The sequence below is a fragment of the Gambusia affinis genome, linkage group LG18, assembly GCF_019740435.1.
Source record: "Gambusia affinis linkage group LG18, SWU_Gaff_1.0, whole genome shotgun sequence".
Classification (NCBI taxonomy): Eukaryota; Metazoa; Chordata; class Actinopteri; order Cyprinodontiformes; family Poeciliidae; genus Gambusia; species Gambusia affinis.
Genome location: NC_057885.1, coordinates 16,802,275 through 16,827,956, shown reverse-complemented (window position 1 = coordinate 16,827,956; position 25,682 = coordinate 16,802,275). Strand labels below are relative to the sequence as shown.

General features: G+C 38.9%; 1 protein-coding gene across 3 annotated transcripts in view; it reads left to right on the top strand.

Annotated features, from left to right (window-relative positions):
* Window positions 1-10,267: 10,267 nt before the first annotated feature.
* adamtsl3 (ADAMTS-like 3) overlaps window positions 10,268-25,682 on the top strand; it is a 99,124-nt gene continuing 83,709 nt past the window's right edge. Inside the window, exon 1 of one of the 3 annotated variants that reach the window (XM_044097707.1) lies at window positions 10,268-11,297. In XM_044097707.1, the coding sequence (XP_043953642.1) occupies window positions 11,238-11,297 (60 nt within the window). In that variant the 5' untranslated portion in view covers window positions 10,268-11,237. The remainder of the gene's footprint in view (window positions 11,298-25,682) is intronic. The other 2 variants (XM_044097705.1, XM_044097704.1) reach the window with 2 other exon arrangements.

Sequence of the window (25,682 nt, the reverse complement as noted above, 5' to 3'; positions counted from 1 at the left end):
TGTTACTACCACCTTTTAGAAAGAGGACAGTAATACTTTGTAGATTAATTTTAATATGAGCTGCACGTTGCCACAGTTGCCACAGGAAGCCACTGGGTTCAAATCCTGGCTTGGAGTCTTTCTGCAGTTTGCATGTTCTCCATGTGCCTGCGTGGGTTATCTCTGGATACTCCGCTTTCCTCTTGTAGTCCAGAAACATGAAGTTTAGGTTTTTAGAGAATGACCGCCTAGATCCCTGGAGGTTTAAATCCGCAGAATCATATTTTTGGAGAAACGCTTTGACGACTATTGAACGATGAAAGGAAATTCAGTCAGATCTGTGTCTGTTTCCTGCGGGTTCTGCTGGTGTGCAGCTGGCATGGTGGGTACAAGAGAGTCTATACCCCCAGGGACTAGAGATCAATCAGCTCCATTGTGCCCTCCGAGACAGGCAGATGATCTGGGCGGCGAGCCAGCCCTCCTGGCTGGGTAACAGATACCTGTGGGCTACTGGGAAAGTGTCACACCTCAGGATCACACACAGCGAGAGACGCTGCTGGAAGACAGGGAGCGGACAGGAGGAGAGCGGCTGTCCTTTCAGGCTTTGAAGATCCCAGGGGAATGAGGCTGAGATCTGTCTTTAAACCTGAGAAGAAATGTGACTCACTGATGGTCAGCTCTAAGTTTAAATGTTACAACCTCAAACACAATCTCTGTATCTAGATGTATTTTATCCACCCTTAAAGTGACATATGCAGTAGAATCTAACTAAAAAACAAATCTGATCTGGGGAAAACAATTGTAAACTAATACTTTGATTGTAGAATCAAGACTGAGTATCAAAATGAGACAGGAAGAGGATTTAGGTGACTTTGAAAGTGGCACCAACTCTTTGGTTAACAGAGAATCATCAAAGAGAGAGGAAATATCCAACAAGCGACAGAAGTGTGGCTGAAACATAGAAGACCTGGTTAGAGATGATGGACGCAATCTATCTACTTCATCGTACAACATGTCATAGTTCAGAGAATGTGATATTTGATTGTAACTACTGTTGGCTCTTGATCTTTCTCATTCTGTTATGCATTGAGTTGCTACCCTTGTTGGTTGAGCCTTTGTTGACAAGCAGTTGAACAAGTGCACCAAACAACATAGCAGCTTAAAGTGAGAGGCGGCGTTCATTAAGATTGCCCTTTGTCACAGATTTTGTTTATAGCCTTTGTGGACAGATTTTCTAGTTTGAAACCACGGTGTTGACAGGAAGAGGGTGAAGTGCTTTCTTTTCCTGTGGTCCTGCCCCAAGTGAAGAAAATGTGAAAAAATAATGGATGTTTTTTGCACAGTATTCTGTGGTATTGTTACCACTCCTTTTTATGTATATATGCAGCTTGCTAAAATAAATTCTCAAAAATGGTGAGTAAAGAAGAGAAATTCATCTATATTTACACAATTTCAGCTCATGAAAACAGGCAGCCAGGATCTCTTGTCTTAGTCTATTTAAATAATTTTAATGTACGCTGTAATAACTTCTGAAATATCCATCAGGACTCAGATATTGACTGGGTTTTGACATCCTTGTCATATTTTGGTATCTAAATTTGATAAAGCTTCTGCCTCAGCCTGACATTTTTACGTAGAAATGTCCTTATGCTCACCATTTTGAAACGATCTTGACTTCAGCCCCTAATAAAAGAAGGATCTGTGCAGACAATAGATGCTTAGCGGGGTATCCAGCAACCATTTATAGACAAAAGTCTTGTTAATCCAGGCTCTGGGCACCTGTTGGATGTAATCCTGAAATAATGAGTTTGGCTCATTAGCAAAGACAACCATCCATGTCTCCCGCTGTGGGTATCAAGTTAAAAAGAAATAATCACCTACCTGTCAAAGTTGAAATTGTGAAGAAGAGGCTGGAGATTGAGATCTTTGTCATGCCAGTGGCATCGTGCCTCGACCGCTGTTCCACCTTACTGATGAGTTCCAGTAACGATTTTTCATTTTGAGAGAACAAAACAAACCCAAAGCTGCAGAATCAGAGCTGTTTGCTCTGGTTGTTGAACACTTAGGGGCAGATGTGAAACAGGAAGATTAGACCCATGTGGCTCCAACACATGACCCTTCGGTGCTTCCACTGGATCCCATCGCAGGGCTTTTTCACAGAACCTGGATTAGCAGGCCGGCTATTGGAGCTGGCAATGAGGGCATTCATTCACTGTTGCATTTTCTGTTTGTTGACAACCTCTGCAGATTCTGGTGATTAAGCCATAATTTAGAGAGATCTGAAACCCAATGTCTAAGTTGAAGCTGTGTTTACAGAAAACAGCTGCTTTAACAGGCACTTAGACGCAATTGAAATAAGGTTTTTCAGCATGTGAGTGCGGCTCTGTCTTTGTGCAAGTGTGCGTACATGCGTGGGCCGGCTTTTTGGGCACCTACACAGACAATCTCTTTGTTTTGGAAGTGTTCGCTTAAGTCTTCGGGGGCAGACGGCAGCCAAGAACAACGTGGGAAAAGAGCAGTACTTCATTTCTGCTCTCCATCCGGACCTTCTTTTTTATTTTTTTTTATTTTCTGTCAGCTGGTCTCCAAAACATCACCTGGGGGATTGCAGGACTTTGTAGAAACCAGAAGGAACCCGACTTGGACTTGAGAGAAGCTGTAATAAGTACAGAGTGGCAGCTGACAGATGGGCCAAACCCGTCTGTCGTCTCTCTGGGCCTTTTTTCCAACTTCCAGACACTTGCTGTGCGGGCAGCCGAACGGACCTCTGCTCAGGTGGTCTCTGCAACTCTCTGTTCTTTTTATTACCACCCACTTTTTTTTTTGCAATCTTCTTTAACAAAGGAGACAAATCATGAGGATTGTGAAGGCAGTCATGCAGATACTTAAAAATTAGGGATAACTCTTTTAAAATAAAAGCATTAGGTGTAACACAAAGTAATCCTCATTTATTAACCAGGATTCTAACATTCTAATGTTAGAACATTCATCTTAATTTTAAAGTGCTTCAAACTTTCAGAGAATACTAACTTATGTCTTGTTTTTGCTGTAGAGCCTAGACAGAAAAAATATCCCATACACCCCCCCCCAAAAAAGCAAACAAACAATCAAAACAATCAACCCTTAAAATTTTAAAATCGGAATTTTGTCCTAATGAGCACACAATTGTGTTTTGGATCTGCAATATACAACAGATCTTTTTTGTTTGTTTTTACATCAGTTTTCCATCCTTCCATCCATCCATCCATTTATTTTCTGGTCACCCTTGTCCCTAATGGGGTCGGGAGGGTTGCTGGTGTTCTCCAGCTACGTTCCGGGCGAGAGGCGGGGTTCACCCTGGACAGGTCGCCAGTCTGTCGCAGGGCAACACAAAGACATACAAGACAAACAACCATTCACACCTAGGGAGAATTTAGAGAGCCCAATTAACCTGACAGTCATGTTTTTGGACTGTGGGAGGAAGCCGGAGAACCCGGAGAGAACCCACTATGCACAGGGAGAACATGCAAACTCCATGCAGAAAGACCCCGGGCTGGGAATCGAACCCAGGACCTTCTTGCTGCAAGGCAACAGCTCTACCAACTGCGCCACTGTGCAGCCGAAATGTTTAACATGTTTAGTTCATTTTTGGGCAGATCAATTTTTGAAAATTTTCACTCAGAAATAGATCATTTTGGTGGCCCCAACAACTTTTAACTCAAGGCAAAGAGTTAGACACCACTGGTTTAATTTATGATGCTCCAACTGAGAAAGTTCTGCCTGTACAAGATTTAAAGTTTAGGCTTTTTTTTTTAAAAGTCCTAAGTATTGCATTTCCTTTTTAAAATGCAGCTCCAATTTTATTTTCACAGCACAAAACTGTTATCTGGAAAATCTGACAGACATGTCTCAGATACTATGTCATTATGAGCAAGGTTATTTTGTGTAATCTGAAGCGATAATTTGAAAGATTTTGATCCAAAGTTATTCACCTAACTGGTCAAAGCAATAGTATGAATATTGATCTTAGCTGTGAGCCAGGATTTGTCTGTAATTCCACACTTCTCTAAAGCAGAAAGATTAAACAAAAAAACCCCAGAGTTCACTGACAAGTTGACTGATCGTTGGCAACTTTGCGAGAGAGGGTCCTCTCTGCCATCTGCGTTTGACTCTTTTGTTGCTGGAAGCCTCCAGACGCAGAGCGGTGGCTCTGATATACCCGACAGAAAAGTAAAGCCCGCAGCAGAAACGGATCTGAGCTGACAGACAGTCGGGGGACTGTACCCTCTGTGAGCTTGGCATCCCGCTCCACTGAGGCCTGACAGTGGCAGAGGGCTTTGGTTTCCCCCTGGAGTCTCAGGCATGAGCGGACACACGCAGAAACGCACACATCTAGCCGGCGTGCCAAATTCCACAGGGCTGTGAAGGCGATCAGGACAGATGAGGAAAGGCAAGCGAGTGGCACTGCGTTGAGAGGAATGGACATATTTAACCTCTAATTTGTCCTTTTTTTTAAAAAAAAAAAAGGAATTCTGCAGTTGCTTTGATTCATTTGAAACCTCCCCCCACCCCCAAAAAGCAAGTTACTCCATATCCAATGAGGGTTGTTTTGCCTTCCTGGTAACATATTTGGGAAATTTCTGCCCTCTTTTTGAATACATTCGACAAGCGGCTCTTTGAGGCCCGATGTCACTGATCAAACAGCAGTGTTTGGAGTCCCCTTCAGCCGGACAACCAGGTTACTCATGCGTGGGGCGCAGGCCTGCTCCAATATGTTTAGCCAGAGGAAACCAACACATGTACTGTACATAACACGGCCCCAGGATGGCCTGTTTGTGTGTTCCTACATGTGAGCCGAAGAGCAGGAAGTGGCACTGGCGTGCTGAACTTTGGCTTGTGTTTCTGTTTTTGTAAAATTTGCAGACATCTTCAAAAGCACAAAATGAAACGAAACTGTTTTACAGAGGAAAAGTAGTATTCAGATGATAGACAATATCCAGTGAGTGATGTCAGTGTACATCCCTTTGAGTGCCAGAAGTGAGAGGATAGAAAGTTAATAGAAACTCAGACAACCCAGAATTACAATTTGTTTTCTGAACCTTAAAGAAGAAATAGAAGTTCTCACCAGGTGCCACTTTTAATGGGAAATTCAAGAATACCTATTGTTTATTGAATATTCACTTGACTTCCAAATGGTACAACAGGCTCAGCAGACAGACAATAACTTCAGAATATAAAACTAATATTTATCCAGAGGTGATTAGAATACCAATCATACTGAGTAAGAATGGTACTCATGTGAAATATTTCTTTTCATATTCATATTTTTACTCATGTAAAAGTAAAAAGCAGCCATCCAAGAGTAGAAAAAGTATTAGGCAGAAGAGACACTTTTCCAAATATATTTTATTCAGTATGAAAATTAAAACTTACAGTAATATCTATCCATGTTACAGCATAAAGTATCTCTACTGGTGATATCTACTGTTAATTGAATATTCTCTTGACCTCCAACCTGTATGGAGAGCCATTTCAGCCAAAATCGATGGCTCTCTCACTAAACCAGGCTCAGCAATAACGTTAGAACGACAAAGCTTGTGAAGAAAACAAGAGGTCTCACTTCAACAAAAACTCCATTCAGGAAAGTCACTCACAGTGGATGTAGTGGTATGTAAGAGTAGTGATACTTCATAATAATAGGATTCAAGAAAAAGTAAAAAGAAACTACTTCTAAAAGCACATATTTACTCCACAATTACTACCCACAGGAGTTTAAAATTTTGACTTTTTTTTTTTTTTTTGAAAATTACTCAGTTTATACTTCTACTTGAGTGAAAATATATTAGAGTTTTCCAACTCTTATTAGAATAAAAATGTTTTCATGGATGAGCATTACATCTATCACATTTGGTGAAGGTTAGAAATGTTTACATTTTCTCAAATGTAAATGTGAACGTTGATCAAGTAACACTCGTGGCACCAAAACCACGGGGCTTTGTTCATGTAAATAATTTGATACAGAAAATAAACTGGTGTAAAAATAAAACACAATCTCAAATAACTACAGATAAAAAAAAAATATTTTAGGAAAGAATTGAAAGATTATTAGCTGACAGAAATCTTTGTTGATATCTTTGTTCCCATTAAATGTCATAGATTCAGAACATATAGCTTTGGTTTCTGACAGAACAAATCGTGAATTTGTTCATGTTCTACTTCTTCTCACAGTAACAGAAATCTAAACCCTTTTTGTTATATTTCTAAAGTGTTCTGCTTCTAAAAAAGCACTGGGACATGTAAAGAAAAGAGAGCCAAAGATCCTTCAGCCCATCAAAGCAGTCAAACAAAAGATCTCAGCTTAAACACTGTCATTACCCGATGCTTCAGCCTCTTATTTGTCGTGCCGGAACACAAAAATCCTGTAATATGTCTTGAGTAAAGACATGACAGATGCTATTTAGGCTTGTAAAGTCTAAAAATACATCTTGGGGGGGAGAGAGGGTTGATTTTGCAAGTCTGCAGGTGGGATCTTTGAACAAGTGATCCTACAGAGTACATCCATCACTAAGAGTAACATTTGTAACATGAGGACATAGCTTAGCTATGCACTGCTAGTCGCACTGAATGTAAACTATTCATGTCTTGAGGGATTACACACTGCATGCTCTGACTCTGAGGGGTGTCGCTGCTGTTCTCAGGGTGCTGCGGGGCGGTCAAAGTTCACCGGGGGACTTCCAGCGGTCTTTCCTCCTCATTTCACACGATGACAAATGTAAGCAGGGAAGCTTTGAAGGCTGGCTGTTATGTAGAATCAACTTTTTGAGCTTTACATCATGTTTTCATGTTATTGCTTCATCAAAAACATACCTGGTGTGTTGTTTTTGGTTTTTTTAATGCACATTGTGAGTGTCCACCACCTCATCTTTACCACTCAGCTCCCCCAGACTAGTGGCAGCAGCAAGGAGCAAGCAGCTGGAGAAACAGCCAGTCTTATCATACAAACTAATTCTTAGTCCAACGCCCCTAAGATTCTTGAAAATGGCATAACAGAGGAACATACTTGTGGTGATGTGCTGAAGACGGAGTTTCAGAGCGTCTTAAAGTCACAGAGGCCAATTTCAAATTTCTCTAAGGGCATGTGTGATATATACAACATTTTAACAATGACTGACGATCAGATAAAATTTGTCTTAGAAATAAATAATACTAGCCCCATTTAAGAATCCAGACAAGTGTCTGGATATTTGACCTCCATTCTTCTGATCAGAAACAGTAGGGCTGACTTAGTCTGATTGTTAATGGTATGATTCTGAGTTGTTTTTTTAGGTTTATTCTGTATTCTTTACTTTACTCAGTCTTGTTTCTGTTTTACATTAATTCAGTTCCTTCTTAGTGATTCTAGTTTTTTATGTTTTTTTCTTGTGTCTAGTTATTTTTTGTTGCTTTGGTTTAATTATGTCTCTTAGGTCTAGTGATTCTTCAGTGTTAGATTTATTCCCTCGCCCCTGCCTCTCTCTCTCTCCTCACACCTGCAGCCTGTTAGCTCATCAGTCCATGTCTTTTGTTCCATTATTCACCCTCACAGTATTTAAATGCTTCTCTTGCTCACACTTCTTACTGGACATTTCTGTTATACCCTGTCATTCTTCCCTGTGTCCCTTGATGACTTATTCCTTGGATTTCTGGTTTTTGTTCTTCTCTGGCTCCCTGTGCTCCCTCTGTTTTTGATTTTAATTTTCATTAAACTTTCTACATGATCCATTCTCCCAGCTCCTGTCTGCATTTTGGTCCATCCTCAAACTCACACATTGTGACAGTTTTAGCTGCTTTTAAACATTTTCAGGGCTTTTTCAGAAGCTTAGCTTTAGCTTTATTTGATGTATGTTTAGAATCCATTTCCTACTGGAATCCCAAACTGTGTTTGCTCTTTCTGTAATTTCTTATCAACTTTGTGCAATGAAAGAACTAAACAGCAACCAGCATGATGCTGCCTTGACATCCTTGACTGTTGTACAGTTTGAAAGTCTCTGACAGATCAATCTTTGTCTCATGGACACTTTGCTTGTCCACGAGAAGAACTAAAAATTCAAGTCAAGCAAAAAGTAAGTTTTGGGATAAGCACTTCTTTCATGTGTGCATTAATTTTAGTCTTTACTTATAATTCTGAAGTTGTATGTTGCATAATCATCCATAGTAAACAAATGACAGCACAAATAAATCTTTAATACACAAAATTAATCTCCTTCCTACACACGAGTTGCATTTTTGTGCTTTCTTAAGAGCAGCAGAATCAAAGCCCCCATGTCGGCAGCGGTTCAGGTAGCTCATGCCATACATACCTTTTTATGTCTCTTAGTAGGCAGTAAGGCAGAGAGCATTTTTAGATACATTGTTATTACAGTGGCTCTGGATAATTTCAGCGCTGACAGGCCAATCTCGATGCATTACAACTGTGGGCGAAGCTTCAAAGAACATCACGTCATTTAGCTGAACAGAGGATCAAGGGAACGTAGAGATGCCGCCTTCAGCCGTTACTTATGAAATAATATGGAAAAAAAAAAAAAATCCCCAAAAGAGGAAATAGACCATCTTGAGGTCATTTTACAGTGATTTAAAAATGAAGCAGAGCAAAGTAAGTTCATTTGAAGGTACTAAAATCTATTTGGGCCTCTATTTAAACCTAATTTGATGCTACATCCAAATCATGTGTAGAGGAATTAAAACTTTGCCTTTTGGGCACTACAAGGGTCGAGAGCAGGAATGCTTCATTCCTTTCAGTTGATCTCAGTTCACAAGCAGCTCGATTCAGATTATACTCTTGCTGACCGTAAATGGCCGGCAATGCCAGCGGGAGAACTACAAAGACCAAAGCAACTCATGCTTAAGACCACATCTAAAGCCCTGAAAAGACGGTGAAACAGTCAGTTTGGTTCCAACTGAGAAACTTGAAGCTTTTTGTTAGTGTGTTGCAGCAGCAGGTGCAGGACAATTACCTTTAGTTGTTCCATATTTCTGAGACAGTATTTAAGAGGTTACCTGTTTGGGTGCCTCAGTAAAAGGAAATTATCATGATGGGCTCAGAAGTGTAGCAGAAGTTGCCTCATCTTTTCCTAACATGCTTAGAAAAAAGTAGTTATATGAAAAGTGCAAAATTGTTGACCCTTCCAAGTTTTCTAAAACCCATACTTTCTAATAACCTTCTAAATAACTCTTGAGCAGATCTTTAAGAAATCTACCAAAGTTTATCTTTGCACCAAGCTGCCTAAACACAACTGGGCCACTGTGGCTCAGTGGGCCAAGCAGCTGACTTGCAACTTGAAAGTTGCGGGTTTAATTCCTACTGCCTCCTGCCTGGGGTTGGTGATAAACCTCACATTGTCTTATGATTTGTGTATTGGTATATGAGTACTTGTGAGTGTGAGTGGGTAAAAAGAGCTTTGAGTTTTCAGAATGACTAGAAAAGTTCCATGCAAATGCAGTCGATTTAAAGACAAACTTTCAGCATTTTCTGAGTGCACCGCTTCAACTGCTAAAAAGATTAAAAGAACATAGTAATAATTTATGAGGGTTTTAAAATGTTTGTCTATTGTTGCACTTTCCAATAAGCATAAATTGTCCTAATTTAGCAAATGTTGTGAAAACTAGATGTTTATGCATACAGTGCTTTGGAAAGCTGGTCTCTTTTTCACATTTTATGACTTTGGTGTATTTTAGTGGGAGTCTCTTTGTTATGCCAACACAAAGCAGTGCATAACTTTGAAGTGAAATGAAAATGATACATGGTTTTTAAAAACTACAACAAAAAAAAGAAAAAAAAAAGAAAATATGATGGTTGTGGTGTACATTTTGCACTCACCCCCCAGCTCCAATTCAAACACCTTCAGATGTTTTGTGCAGTTTATTCTCTGTTTAAATCCTGCTGTTTAAAACTGGATTTGGTTATAAATCATCTGAATGTGGAATATGGCACAACTGCAAAACTACAACAGCACAGATCAGCACAGATCATCCATGAGCTTATCGTAACTCTGGAGGAACTGCAGAGATTCACTGCTCTGGAGGGAGAATCTGTCAAAAAATAAATTTTAATCACATCCTCCATTAGATTGGTGAAAATAATAATAAAAAAAAGCTACTGCTGAAAGAAAGCCACAAGCCATGTTGGGGACAGAGCAAACATATAGAAGAGGTTGCTCTTGTTGGATAAGACCAACATTGATCTTGAAAAAGAAAACATTGTCCTGACCATACAATTTTCATATCAAAACATGGATGGACTTAAATATAAGACAATTATGGAAGAAAATCTGGTAGATGCTACAAAAGAGTTAAGACCGGAATGGAGATGCCTGTGTTAGACTAGCCTAGTCAAAGCCCAAACCTGTATCCAACAGAGAATTTGTGATGACGTTCACAGACTGAGAATATCTGGTTAACTTTCAGTATCTACGTATGCAAAGCTTGCAGAGATAGACCTCAAAGACTTTGATGTGCATTTTGACAAAAAGATCTTTCTACTAAGTATTCTGAATCCAAATGAACAGCCCTCTCTTTTATGACTTTTATTTGTAAAAAAGAAAAAAAAAATCCAAAACCACACATCACTTTCCTTCCTCTTTGCAATAATGCACTTTGTGTTTGTCCATCATAAAATCCGCTGAAGTTTCTGGATGAAATGTGTCAAAAAGTGGAAAGGTTCAAAGGGTTTTTGCTCAGCACTGTGTATGTCTTCCATTCGTATGTTTGGAGCTCTTCTGAATGCCTTTGGGCTGTTGTGACTGGTCTGGCCTTTCTGAGCTCCAACAAAAACAAACAGTCCTGGGCACAGACAGACAAGTGGTAGAAAAGAGTCCTTTGTGATACCAGCCATCGAGGACATCCATTAAGATGACTGGCAGCTTAAACACATTAGTGGAAAAGAAAAAAGCATCCCTTCAAGTTCGGGCAGCACGTCAGGCGCGTAACGGAGCGTGTTTCTTTAAGAATGTAAGGTGGGTGAGCCCCTCTTCCTGACGCACGCCTGGCATGCAAACATAAATTTAGCAGCAACGTGTTTGCTGTTGAGGGGAACCAAATATCTGGAAGCGTCCGCGGAGTGTCATGTCGTCTCCGTCCTGTCTTGGCTGACTTTCACCTTTTCCTTCCCCGCTTGGGAACCGGAGCCGGAGCGCACCGCACCGCAGCAGAGCGGACCGCTTTCTGGTTCTGAACAGAGAGCCGGGACATTCAGAGGCGTCACTCCACAGCTTGAAATTACTTTGAGTCTGTTTGCGTCCGAGATGATGAGTTGGAGCGGCTCGTGGACGGCTGGACTGCTTCTCCTGGCCGCGTTAGCGAAGGTAAAACACCCCCACACGTTTATGCCCCAGGCACGGGAGAAAGAGGCGCGTCAGTTCAGTTTGACAGGATTTATTGAAATCATGGAGGAATGAAGCAAGGGGCACCTGCTGCTTTACTTCTATCCCCAAAATAGAATCAGGTGCTTTTTGCCATGCTCATAAAAGAATAAAAACATTATCTAATACTAATATAAAGATTAAGGATTATACAATAGTTAGTGATGAACCTTTACCCCTTTTGAGTTAATGTCAGTGTTTCACATTTTCATCCTAAAATATCATTTTTTTTTCACAACATCCCCAGATGAGGCTGAAAGTCTAAGACTGCTTTGAATAAATAAGAAAAAGGGTAATCTGGAAAGATAAGTCAAATGTAGGCTCCATTTTCAGCAAATGCACAGAAAATGTGGGAAAATCATCAGAAACCAACAAATAAAAGTTAAAATTCATTACAACACCAAAATAGATGGACAGGAAAAACAATATCAATAACATTAAATAAAAACCACTCTCCTCAAGCCAATTTTAACTGTGGCTTATAGGCTTTGATCTGCTAAATCATTTATAAACCTTTGAAGACATAAAATCAGAGCAGCTCTTTCAAGTGAAGTTCATCCTGAAGCAGATTCCAAACCGATGATCTGTGAAACGAAAAGCTTTTCTTCTTTCTTTTAACAAAAATTAGTGCGGACTCTAGGAATAGTCAAGAAAAATAATCAGCAATAAAAAAACTTACATAAATGAGATTTTTGCATGTGAATGCTGTTTTAGTTGACTGATTAGGCTGGCCCTGATGCCAATATTTAGAAATCAACTCTTTGGACAGACATGGATCTAATTTGTTTGCTTGTCTTAAAATCAGTGACACCATAATTACTGATAACGATTCTGTCTTACTTTGTACAGCCCTTTTTTGGCAATAGGACAACACTTAGCCTTCTACGACATTTCACAAGATTGGAGCATAAACACAGCGGGATCTTTGACTGTTGCTCTTATGAGACCACTGAAGACCACTCTGCTCTTCAGTGGTCTTTTCTTGTCTCTCTTTCTCAAACTCAGTCTGACCAAAGCACTTTGTTCCTCATCCAGATTTGTTTGTCACATTTCCACTTGTTTTTGACCGTACATACAAGTTTGACAAGAAGCTACTGTCCTGCGGACATTTTATGACTTAAAAGGATCAACAAATTGTTCTCTGCTTGAATGACATCTTCTATAATTCCCATTTTGAAGAGTGGCTGAGAGGAATGTGGTTCTGTGTCATGACATGCTGGTGTCCTGATGATATACACTAAAGGTGTCAAACTCAATCAGAGTTCTGTGAATAATTTACATTTTTAATACTCTATCAGACGCATTATCTGTTGATATTGACCACGTCATATTGAGACAGTGCATGAATTTTTTCCAATGAGGATTTTAAAAAATTAACTCTGATGAATATACCTTCTAAAATATAATCACATATTAGTTTCAGAGCTCACAATCTCTGAGACAAGGCTGCTCTCGCACTGATGTCTTCACAACAACTATAGTTCTCCTGAATATTTTTTGTCTCACAGCAGAACCTAGAAAATGACTCGGTAGCTTTTATCCTCAAGTGGTTAACAGATGACTATTGCTCCCATCTGCGCGAGGCGTGAGCATGCAGCATGAGTCAGCACACAGCAGAGCTCTGCCTCGGGATGGGGTGGGATATAGGGGTCCAGGGGTCAACAAGTGAACATCTCTGCTCTTCAGTGGCCTTCTCCTTTCATCCGTCTGCAGTTGCTGCATTACAGAATGGCAAGAAGAATGAGATTGCATCCAAGTGTGGCTCCTGAAAGTCGTATTTGTTGGTGTGGGGGCCAAAATGCCTGTCTTCATCCCTATGTGGAACAGACTTTCTTTTGTTGTTGCCATAATAATATGCAGGTTTTTTTTCTCTTGCTTATGTAAAGGGGCAGAAACCTTCATTTAAAATGTAGCTGTGGCAGAAAAATTGAGTCCAGGATTTTTTTTATTAGCTCTGTCCTCAGTTTGATTCAGATTCAGGGGCCATTTCCAGCCACTGGACTGATTATTTTCTGTCCCCTACAACAATTCAAGAACATATTTGGACAAAACTACAACATTTAAATCAATATCTACTTACCAAAATGTTAGACGCAAAACACAGTGATCATCTTTCATTTTCAAGCTTTCTGGTTTCCTTTTATCTTCTTGGTCTGCTCATTGATTTGGACTCTAAAGTGCACCTTAGTTCATCCAAATCTTCTTTTAATTGCTGCATTAAAATTTGGTTAAATGCAGCACGTGTTTGCAAATGAAGACTAACCTTGGTCTGGTTTTTGCGATTATTTACATCATTATTTACAGACAAAATATTTTTTTCAGTTTTCTTCAATTGAGCCCAAAAAATGTGAAAAATGTGTTAAAACATTAGAGGTTTTGGATCTACAATCCCGTTCCTACAAAAAAAAAAAAAAAAGAAACTGATTTATTTAATTAAAGTAATTCATGCTTACTTTATTTTTCAAATTAGTAAAAAAAAATCACAATATTTTTGCTAATTTTAGTTTTTGAAAATAATGTTTTTTGGGCCCAGGAGAACTTTTGAGCTGATGATTTTGACTAAAAGATGGGACGTGCCTCCTGTATGCGATCAGGTGTGTGTTTTTTTATTTGTTTTGATTTTGTTTAACTTGAAAGCTATTCATTTAGATTAATTGGTTTCAAAGTTTTTATGTTGAAGTAATGAATAGATTTGAAGAAGGAGATCAATGATGCTTCAATGACCAATGATTCCAATTGTGATCTTCTCTTTGGTTGTGTCATATCCTAGTTTATTCCTTTGTATTGAGTTTCTCTTCTGAGTTTATTCTCTATTAAGCTCCCTTTGTGTTTTATGTGGTAATTAGCCTCCTTGGCTCAGTTTCCTCTCACAGCTGTTCCATATTCCTCAGATTAACTCATCTGGATCCAGTGTCATTCTCCTCCTTTCCCTCTGTGTATAAGCACTGATCTTCACAGGATCTTTCAGATACACTGAAAGATCCTGTTCTCCTTCTGCTCTTTTCATAGTTTTTTTTCAATAATTATTTTTACTTTTATTCTTTGTCTGCATTTTGGTCCTACTCCTAATTGACAAAACATGACAGAGCTTCTAACATGCTTCTTCTAAATGCAAGTAATATTTAATAATCTGGAATGGTCCCATCAGGATTCTGACTTGAATCTGATGGAGAATTTGTGGAGGAAGCTAAAGATTAGGGTGATGGGAAGAATATCTTCCAAATGCAAAGGCTTGAAAATCATCTCCAAGGACAATCATAGTACCAGTGGAAACACAGGAAACGCTGGTCAGCAGTTATAAGAGTGGATTAATCACTGTAACCAGATTGAAGATTAAGAAGAAGGATGTAAATAATTGCAACATGCTATTTCTTCTGCGGTAATGTGAGTAAATTTGTTTCTCCCCAGTTAAACAGCTCCATTGTTTTGCCATCTTGTGAGAAATGCCTGGAAGAAACTATTTGGTTAAATGTAAAATCTGATTCTAATATGTTGGGGCTCAACAGCACATCCAGCCTAGTTGTAATGTGACAAAATGTGAAGAGTCAAACAGTCAGAATGCTTTCGCCAAACGATGTACGTTAGCATTCATTTTTCAGACGAAACGTGCTTCAAATTATACGGCTTTGCAGGATAACTGGTGAATTACATCGTGAATGGCTTTCCACATGTGATGGACATAATTCAGCCTTGATTGCAGCATATGGCTGCCACACTCACTTCACCACATGCTTCTTCACTAATAACTCCAGTGGAATTCGAAAGGAAATTAGCCACAAAAGCAAGAGATTTTGATGTTTATTCAAGGATACGACTCCTCTCTGCGTCCTAATGCAGCTGAGCGCGGTGAAGTCTGCAGGATTGGGAAGCTTTGAGATCTAATGGCAGGATTAAGTGGGGTCACGACGCTGAAATGGTCCCAAGAGAGAGAGTCCGTCAGCACTAACATCTCTTGTTCTCTGTGGCTCGATCGCCCCATCATAAAGACCGCAAACTATCCAATTAGTTTTTATGAGTGGCTTTGTTGTGAAGGCAAGTGGAGTGGGAAGTGAATTAATTTTGAGAGGGATTGGTCCCTCTTGAGGAGTAAAGGAAAAAGGCTCTATGGAACATCTGGCCTGTGATGGATGAAGCAAGTTTTTGGAGTGTGTTAACAAGCCTGAGTGTTTTCAGTTACACAGCAAAAGCCTTCAAACTCATCTCATTGTTCCCATCTGGGCTTAATCTGTAGAGTGAGACTGAGGATTTGTTGAATGTGGAAGTCTGTGGAAGTCTGTGTGCATCTGTGCGCTCGCAATCATATTTCCCGACCAACCACAAAATTAGCCGCACTTAAGTTGCAAAAGTAACCCGAGAATTAATTTTTTATTTTCATGGACGACTCTCGTGGTATTTGGCGTGGTGGCATTTCTTCCTCCGTGTGCCACGCAGGTGTGCCAGCATGCTGCTCTTTCCATCTGTAAATGCAGAAAGCAGACATGCGTCTCTGTAAAGCAAAGCCAAGTAGCTTCACTCGGCTCTCAGCGGGCCGACGAAGGAAAAAGTCCTGCAGAAGAGAACAACTGACTCCACTGTCTTTGGAAAGTCTTTCCAAAATTGCATTGTGTAACATTTTTTATTTCTCTTAATCCGTGTTCCAGCTGAAGTTATATGAAACCTGGTGTTTTTTGTCTTTCAGTTCCAGAAGCCGATTTCCCCTCTGCCCTCCACTTGCATCAAAATCACCTCCCATTTGGTGAAAGTTTTCTTTAATTTTCCTTTCTTGTGGAAATCAGAAAATTGATGCAATTCACATTTCTTGATGCTGTCTATGATGGTGGAGTCAATTGATTGCTCGCATAGCCTCCAGTAATCTAAAGGCAAGATGACAGTACAAGGAATAGTTTATTCATAGTAGTACTCCCTCAAATACTATTTAGTTTTGTAATGGCCCCCAAAGACCACCGTTTCACTTCCTTCTTTATGAAATGTAAGTAAAAACGGAATGGCATCAGATTTTAGCGGTTGCAGAATTTCTCTTGTCTTTGGTAAAAGACTACAAGTCATTTCTCCAGATTTGTGTGTTTGTTTTGACTGTGTTTACCCAGAATGCCCTGCTCTATAGTTCCCCTCCTGCTTTTGGTCTGCTTAGCGTTCACATATGCATTTGAACAGCACCAGAGATCACTACAACAAAAAATCCTGAGTTTGATTTTCTTGATTTGATTCAGAGTTCGTTGGCACATTTACACCTCCCAAAACAAACTGGACATTTAGGTAAATAAACCAAATAAAGCAGACTAAACAGGGCTGCCATGAATGCACTCTAATTTTGCAATATGGTTTGGATGTATCGTCACAAACTGTAATTTGTCTTTTTTGAAGAAATGACCTCTTCCTCTCTGAGTTTTCTTTCAGCCCATGTCAAAAGACTTCTTTCACTGTAGATAGAGATGCTCTTAACAGCTTCAGCAGCATCTTCACATGATTTTTCGCTTTTGTTCCGGGGTTTATTCACACATCCTGCATTGTCTCTGGGACGAATGTGTCTGCTTACCAAATGAAGGCAATCATTGTTTTACAAGCTGACATAAAAGAAGGAAAAGTTTTATTAGATTTTTTTGTTTTGTTTTTTAAGTGCAGCAAAAAAGGTTGTTTATCTGGTTCTGCAGCATATGTAAATATCTAGCTTCAATTGTACCAGACCTGTCAATAGGAAGGTTGTTGCTTCACCAGGTTGATCTCTTCTGTTCTGGATCCAGTATTAGTCGGCCAGAACAACCTATATCCACATCAAGGACATTTTTCCAACAGACGTATTGCATTGGTCATTATAAAATGCTTTCATATGTTCTTCTAGATAGAAATAGTGATTGCACTGATATGGTTTAGCAAGAAAATGAAAAGACATTTGGAAAATATGGACGTGTTGCTTTAGCCCTGAGAGCTGGTGAACAAAGTGTTCCTTATGAGATTTTATGCAATGTGGAAACAACTTTTGGATAATGCTGCCTCCGTTCTGAAGTCCTGTAGAAGTAATATTGTTGTTTATCTTTCCATCACTTGGTGCTGAACACTAATTAAACGCTGCAACCGAGTGCCCAGAGTGGCTTGTGCCAGTAAATGGCGTAACGTACTAGAATCAGGTTACAGTTCTCTGCCAGACAGTCAACAGGACGACCTGGCACCCAAACTTCAGTGTGAAAATGCAACTAGAGTTTTTGTGGTCTCAATAGATCAGCAAGGAAATCTGCTTTACTTTAGTAGGCCACATATTTGAATTCATTTAACTGTCATTTATAAAGAGTTGCCAGCAGATGGCAACGTCACAGCAAAGGCGTCTTTTGTCTCCAGTTCTGCTGCTCGCATGTCCATCACAGGGTTTGGTTTATTGTTGTTTAGCAGGTGGTTGCCCCTTGTCCTTGCTCAACTCCCTCTGAAGCCCATCACCAAAGTATTTGTACCTTCATCATGAGGTTTATTTGTTGTTGCCGGGCTTGAAAGCTGAGCCTCTGGCGTCCTCTTCCTCTGATGAAACATCCTGGGCTCCAGCTGCATCGAGCCGCTGTCCCTTCCATCATTGTGACTGAAAGTGGTTGTTTTTATCCCGTTGTGTATTCTGGGGCTTCAGTTTAAACTTCATCTGCAGGGGCCTAATGAAATCCTGCGTGTTTCATGTGGACTGCACATTTCTCATGCTAATCTGGAAAGAGCCCTGCAGCTGAGCAGCTCTGCCTCGACGTGATCACATTCATCTGTTTGCTCCGTTCTGTCCCGGCCTTGACCTCAGACACGATCCTGTGGTGGTATTAGGAGCGGGTTGGGCTGGAGACGCTAATAAGAGGGGAGATGCAACGTTGGATTCTCCTGAGGCTCCTAATTAGAGGGGAGTTGCAGGTGGGAGGTTTTTGGCATCTAACGTGGAGAGATGAAGGTCAAACTGACACTACAAAGGTAAATCCAGAAAAACATGATGATAGAGGTAATATAATGTCTATATTAAAGTCAGTCTTACAAAATATAATTGTGCAAAGATCTAAAATTCACTCTACGTTTGGTGTTTCCATAATTTCCTTTTAAAAGTTTCTTTCTGGTGCGCCTTTTCCAGTTTAATCCAGCCAGTTTGAAAAGGGATTCTTTAGGCTATTTGTTACAGCTTGCCTGTTACAAGGATGCAGTTTGTTCTAGTTTCTTAAAATAGCACAGATAAACCATCTTGAGTTGTATAAAATTATGTATTAGCACCAAGATGAATCCCAATGAGCTGCTAGTTGAAAACTTTGGTTAAAGTAATTGATCATCTGCCCAAACAGAGGATCCATACAATATATTTAATGCTATTTATCTTCATAATCTTCCAAATATTTTAAAACAAAAATGGATAAAAAGGACAAGTTATAGTTTAGTTTAGGTTGGTTTAAGGTGTTTCTTACTTTGGAAACTAAGCATGAGGAAATTAATACTTTGTTTTTGTATTGTTTTTTGATGTTTACCTTGCTTACAGCCACTGATGTGGGTATTTTAGCGGCTATCTGGAGGGAGATGTTTTCTCAAACTGAGAAAATATCATTAATGTTGTATTTGTACTGTAATTGCATGGCTTTTAAATATGGTTCAACTGCTTCATTTATCCAACTTATTCATTTTAAGGTCAGTATGTTATGGTTGAGTTCAATAACGGTGCAGAAAATGAGCAAAAAGGTTACCAAAGACCAGAGAGGAGCTTGAAAATCCTAGAAAACTATTGTTTAACACATCTTTAAACAATGTACAATGAAGTCAGGTTCTTTGGGAATAAAATTAACTGCACTACATAACATAAGAAAGCAAGAAAGTTGCTTGTTTTAGTAAATGAGGTTGTTCAATTTAAGCCATTTCAATTTATTTTTGTAGCAGAAATCACAACAAACATCCATTTAGATAGGAAGTAGTTTGATCCAAATTAAATCCAAATCAATCCGAGTAGACAGACTCACCAAAAGCATTTGAGTTGAAAAACCTTTATCTGTAAATATGACATAAACAAATATGTAAATAAAGGATAATATGAAGAAATTATTTCACATAATGACGAGAAATGGAAAGAAACAAGAAGACTCACAGTTGGAAAGATGCTCAGTGCTGTAAATCCAGCAGCTCAAGTCTGTAAGAGTTCAAAAACGTAACAAAAATCTGTCATAGATATAGAAGTGAAAATTAGGAGATGAGTTCCACTTTAGCAAGTACAAACAAGTGTGTTATTAATGGAGTGATAATAATTTGTGTTTAAGTTACAGAAATTAAAGAAATGAATGCTAAAGACAAACAAATGTCTGGATGCCTAAAAAAATGGACACTATTAATGGAGTGAGAGGGGAAGTTCGCAGTCCAAGCAGGGACCATTGACATAAAATAGAGAAGTGGAACTGAATTATTCAAGCGTTTCTTCCTGGACAAAGCAGAAATGCAGCAATCCCAGATCCACTCACTGGTCGACAGGCATGACAAACAAATAAAAAGACAGTTATCTCATTCCCTGATCTCATCCCTTTGGGAGAAGGAGATTGCACACGAGTGTGAGAACAGTTAGCTGTAAAAGAAATAAATAACGGATGGACTCCTGAATCCAGTGGAAACATGGCGGAGGGAGGCCCGTGCAGCAGCGCGGCGCTCTGAGAGGCTGTCCGCGAGCGAATCGGCTCGGCTCAGTGTTTGCAGAGCTAATGATGCTTCCTGAGGTTCCCACATCTGTTTCCCTCCACGGCCACATGTGCTTTGAGTAAACGCTGGGCGGCTACGACCAAACAACAGGGCCCTGGTTACAAATGAGGTGCTGTTAGGATTACAGCGCATACACAGAAGCAGAGCGATGAGCATGTGACCAGGCAAAGTAGGTGTGCCGCTCTCTTGAATGTTCATGCATTCGAGTTGCATATTATTCGTTAATTTGCTCAAATATTTGATTCAGGACAAACGTATACTAGAAAATTGTTATTGCAGAAAAGCTTTGCATTTGTTTATTTGTAGTGTTGAAGTATGACAGTATGTGTCATTGTCAGGTTTTTCCACATTTGCAGATTTTAATTTATGGGAAATTTGAATAGAAGGGGAATATATGAAATACCATTTTTATGTGTAAGAAAAATCTTAGGCAACTATAAATTATTTTTAGTTCTCAGACCAAATTTACCTTGACTTAGATTGCCTAAAAAACAACAAACAGCTTATGATTTCCCATTAAATTATATTTGCCAAGATTAAGGCAAGAAGATTAATAACTGTCTCATCTTAAATATGAGTAATCTGCTAATTAGTGCAGCTCAAAGTGTGTTATTTCTGTGTCTTTGTGAATATTAATCCAACAAGTTGCAATTATTAGATTAGTGGGCTTTAGGGGAAGCTTTATCAAACTTTGTTATGTTTGGCAAGAGTCAAACCTGCCGATATTGTACTCCTTTATCTCCTTTATCCAAGCTAAGTAACTTGTGGAGATGAGGTATAAAGCATCTGATCTAACTTTTCTTTTCCTCTGAGGGAAAAGTAGTATTGCAAAAGATGTAAAATGAAGTGATCTTTTTTCGCTGAAAAAACATTCCTCTTAGACACTCTTTAAAATGTGAAATACAAGAAAACATACCATTCACTTCAGTTTATTTATATAGTGCCAATTCACAACAAATGTTGTCTCAAGGCATATTTCAAAAAAATATTATCTCCAGTTAATCACACAGGTTTTCCAATTTATCCAAATTATCAAACAGTAGAGTAAGCTTTGTTAATTATTCAATGTGGTTTAAAATGTTTTGATCTGAAGGAGTGTTTCTAAAACCTTTTCAGGCTCAGAACCAGTTAACCCAGTTTTTCAAACAGTCACAGACCACCTAACCTCAAACTTGAGTGACTCAGTTTTCAGCCAGTTTTCAATTATTATTTTCAACACTATCTTTTGGTAAGCTAGCTGTAGCGTCGCACTTTGAGCTCACGTCACGGCAAATAAATTGTCCTTTACATGCAGTATCCCACAGACCACTAGGGGCGCCCGCGGACCACCAGTGGTCTGGGGACTATAGTTTGAGAAAGACTGAAACCCAGGAAATTGCATCAAGTCATTGACTTGCAGGATTCACTGCTCCTGGAAGTACAGTACAGACCAAAAATTTGGACACACCTTCTAATTGAATTCAATTGAATCCAATTAGAAGGTGTGTCCAAACTTTTGGTCTGTACTGTAGCGACAGAAGAAAATTGCTTGCGTTGAGTTGTTGACTTTACAGCAATCCCTCATACCAAGTATGCATGCAGTGAAAGTGGAGAGGAAAAAACTCTCCTTTAACTTTGGTGACTTAGTCAGAAACATGACAGCAGTGCTTTGTACAACCTCCAGATGGTCCAAGGATGGCTTGTTAAAGCAGGTGATTGATGGTTTTAACTCATTAATCAACCTGGACCAAATAAAAGCATGGAATATATTTTTCAACAACATGACTTACCCTGACAGTACTCAAGTTTTGAGCTGTGGCATCTACTCAATACTCTGAACTTAGAGTGAACTTGACCACAAACTCTAAGCGACCCTGGTTCAGATCTTGACGTCTTCACACCGCCCATACAGTCCCGCTGTTGTTGTGTGTTTTAGGGCGATTGATGTTTGAACCCTAGGAGAAACTTCTGCTATGACAAAAATGCACCCCCAGGTCACAGTTGTTTTCAGTGCCTCCACTCGCCTTAGTGATGCATTCAAAGTGTCACTGGGGAATTCCACCCCGGCATACCTCTGGAGCGATTACATCATCCTGAGAGAGGGTAGGGGGGCCACATGGACACATGGACAACCCCGCATGCACCTGGCCTGTTGGAAACACGTTAGTGTCCTAATCCCGCTGCTCTTCCTAGCTGCCTGATGACAGAGAATCAGATAGAAAAATTATTCAGCTGATATAAGAGTGAGCTACTTCATTGTTGGAGCTGTTGGGACTGAGTTGACCAGCTGGCATGTTGATATGAAAGATATCAGAACCAGCATGCTTAAAATAATCAAACAAATATTACAATTTCACATGAAAACCGAGAAGAAGAAAAAGAGACATTACTAGGGAAAGGAATGTCTTTCATTGTTGCTAGCAGATGTTGCTCCAGTCTCCAACCTCCTTGGAAATATAAAGACATTATGCACTAAAGGATTTGTTTAAATGTATGTATCAGTAATTTGTCTCATAAAAGAAGGAAAATGGTCTGCAAAACTGTACAGTCATTGTCTTACTATCTCTTTAAAATAATATAATTTTAGAATCCTAAATTTGTAACTAACCAAGATACACACAACTAATTTAAGTAAGAATAGAATATTTTTATTTGACAAAGGAAGCCACTTTATCTGTTGAAACCAAGTATTTGACTCTAAATTCTTAATCTTGTGTTAATCAGTCATTACAGTAACAAGTTGAATGGCACTACTAAAAGTCACTTTCCAAAACTGTGATAGCCTCGGTTGAAGGGCTTTGGTCCTGCTTTGACCCAAACACAACAAGACAAAACACAATAAAGCAAACAATATTTAAATTGTTTTATCCCTGGCCTAAAACTTTTTTGTAACAGGCAAGAGTAAAATCAATATAGGCTATGTCCTTAAGATTTAAGGTCCGATACTAAGCTAGCATTAGCACTGCAGCATAGTTAGCTAGCTTGTACATAAACAAGAGCAACAAATTCGGATTCTGTTTTGGTGTCTTGTTTTCTTATTGTGTTACAACTAAAAACATTTTGCTGTCATATTTGCTAATAAGGAAGTTTAATCTTAATAACTGGTCAGTTATTAAGATTAACTTAATAACTGTTAATCTTTACAGTAAAGAGTTAATATTTACTGGTTCAAATGAAAGGTTTATGAAAAAGCATTCAGAGAAATTAATTGTTCTCTCTTTTAACACCAAGAAATTACATTCCTATCAAGCTGACAGTTCAGCTGCAGGCATGATTAAGCCTTTCAGAAATGACTGATCCAACACCTAAGATGTACTTGATTGAGCTTCTTGTTAAATCTGTGGCATAATGGAATGTGGGAGTGAGCTGCCTAATTATGATTGACACGGAGAGCAAACAGTGATGTTTTAAAGCTGAGGGACTTAAGTAGGGTTTTTATGTGTTGTGTGTTTCCTACTATCAACACCCAATTACTGATGAAAGGTGTGCGTGCGTGTGAGTGAGTATAAAATGACCTGAGCTGTCACTAATTGGCTGGAGGTTACAACAGGAATGTGGATGACTGTGAATCTCTCCTGCACAAGTTGCTCCATCAACACAGGAGAAAGCACTTATTACTGACAAATCATTACATGAACAGCAGGAACTTCAGTTAAGGCTGTTGTGAAGGTGAAAGTCATTGTGATGGAATGACGAGAGGAAAAATACAACACGTTAAAGCAGGCTAATTGTTTCCACTTTACACAAGTTGGAACAATTTTCTGAAGACGTGTTATGTCAGTAAAACGTTACGCTCATCAATTAGGATTACACTGCCAGTCATATCTTATTCGGCCTGCCTCTTTTAGGTGCAGCTGATTTTGTTCTCTTTACAAAGAGATGGTCAACAAAAAATAGGTAGGACTGGAATGCATACAGTTATCAACACAAGGTGGATCTGAGAAAGAATGGATGAATAGTAGAAGTGTAAATTTAGAGAAGGGTGAATACTAGGACAAGGATTCTGTGACTATTAAACTCTGAAGGAGTTATAATACAGGCTGGATCATATGTTTCCATTCATAGAAAAAACAAACATTTTATATTGGACAAGCGTTATTAATTTTGTGGGACTCTGTGTAATCACTGCACATCTTGGACTGCTTTGTGGTTGATCTGCAACATTTCTAGCTTTCTGAAACTTGTAAATAAGTTTTGCCACACTGTCGTGTGTGTGTGTGTGTGTGTGATGCTCGTTCCATGTTTTCTGTTAAAACCATGCGAGTGCTTCCCGATTCAACCATCAGTATAATTTCAATTCTTTGTTCTTTTGTCAAAGGCATCTTCTTGGATATCTGAATTATAACAGAAATATACATTTTACATTCTCCTATGTATGGAAACTTATAGCCCACCCTGTAGAATCAGAATTAGTGCCAGAGTTGCAGACAGAAGACTGTTTCAAATTTTAAAACATTTTATTTGTCACGACTTGTTTCAAAATCACAATAAATGCCACAGAATATATAGAATTATACTCCAAATCCTCCAAACCATATTTAGTGAAATGCATAGTGAAGGAATGGACTATATAAAGACAGATAAGCAGCTGTTTAATTTAATTTACAAAGACAAAAGAGTGTGTTGTCTTTAATTCAGAAATTCATCATTAACAGGCTTTCATCTCTTATTATTTTTCTTTTAGTATAAATGCCTATTAATATTTCTAAGTGGGTAAATATTATAAAGCAAATTAATGTCTTTTTTGGAGGGGGATTTAAATGTTAGAAGATTACTGTTGTGGATTTAATGAGATATTTTTCATTTAAGTGGTTACAGACTTGAGACTTGACTTGAGTTGTGAACATGTCTGTGAAATACTGAAAAATCTGTGTATCTGCTATTTATAGAAGACAGCAAAACTAAAAAATCTCACTTTTATTCACTCTCGTTCCCCGTTGTTTTGAGTTTATTAAAGCTCTAAGCTTTGGGAAGTGCTTTGATGTGAAATGGAAAATAATTTTAACTCCTTCATTTTCTGTTTGATTTCAAACTATTACTTGCCTGGGGCCCATATCTTCTCTTACAGTCAATAGTTGATACATTTGATAATTCTTGCAAAGTTTGCAAATAATAAAGTTAACAAAAAGAAAATCAGAAGTGGCCAATCTCAGAATCAGCAGGTCAGATCTCAAAATAACATGGAAATTGATGTCGGCAAATGAAAGCTGGTGCCTGTTTGCTTAACCTCATTCCTCTTAGGGACAGCGAATGCGACGGGACTTGAAAGAAAAGTTGAAAGGAGATAAAAAATGTGGCTGGACTTCCTCTGGTGTGAAAAAGGGAAGTGAAACTTCTTCCTGCGATATGTGAGCCTGTCATTGAGTCACATTCTGCCATAGCAAAAAAAAAAAAAAACAACAACAAAAAAACCTATTATCAGGATGTCATGTATATATATATTTTTTGTTTTAAGAGATGCACCAATCGATTTGCTAGTGATTCTTCCTTCATATTTGTACACTACTTTGTTTTGGTTTATTTATAAGTCCTATAAAATACATGCAAGTTTGTGGTTGTAACACGACAAAATGTGAATAAGTCAGACTATTTATTATTTCCTGCATATCTATCAACTTTAATGTCAAACATTCTGTTTGCAAAAATGCTCACAATCTAGATTGGTTACAA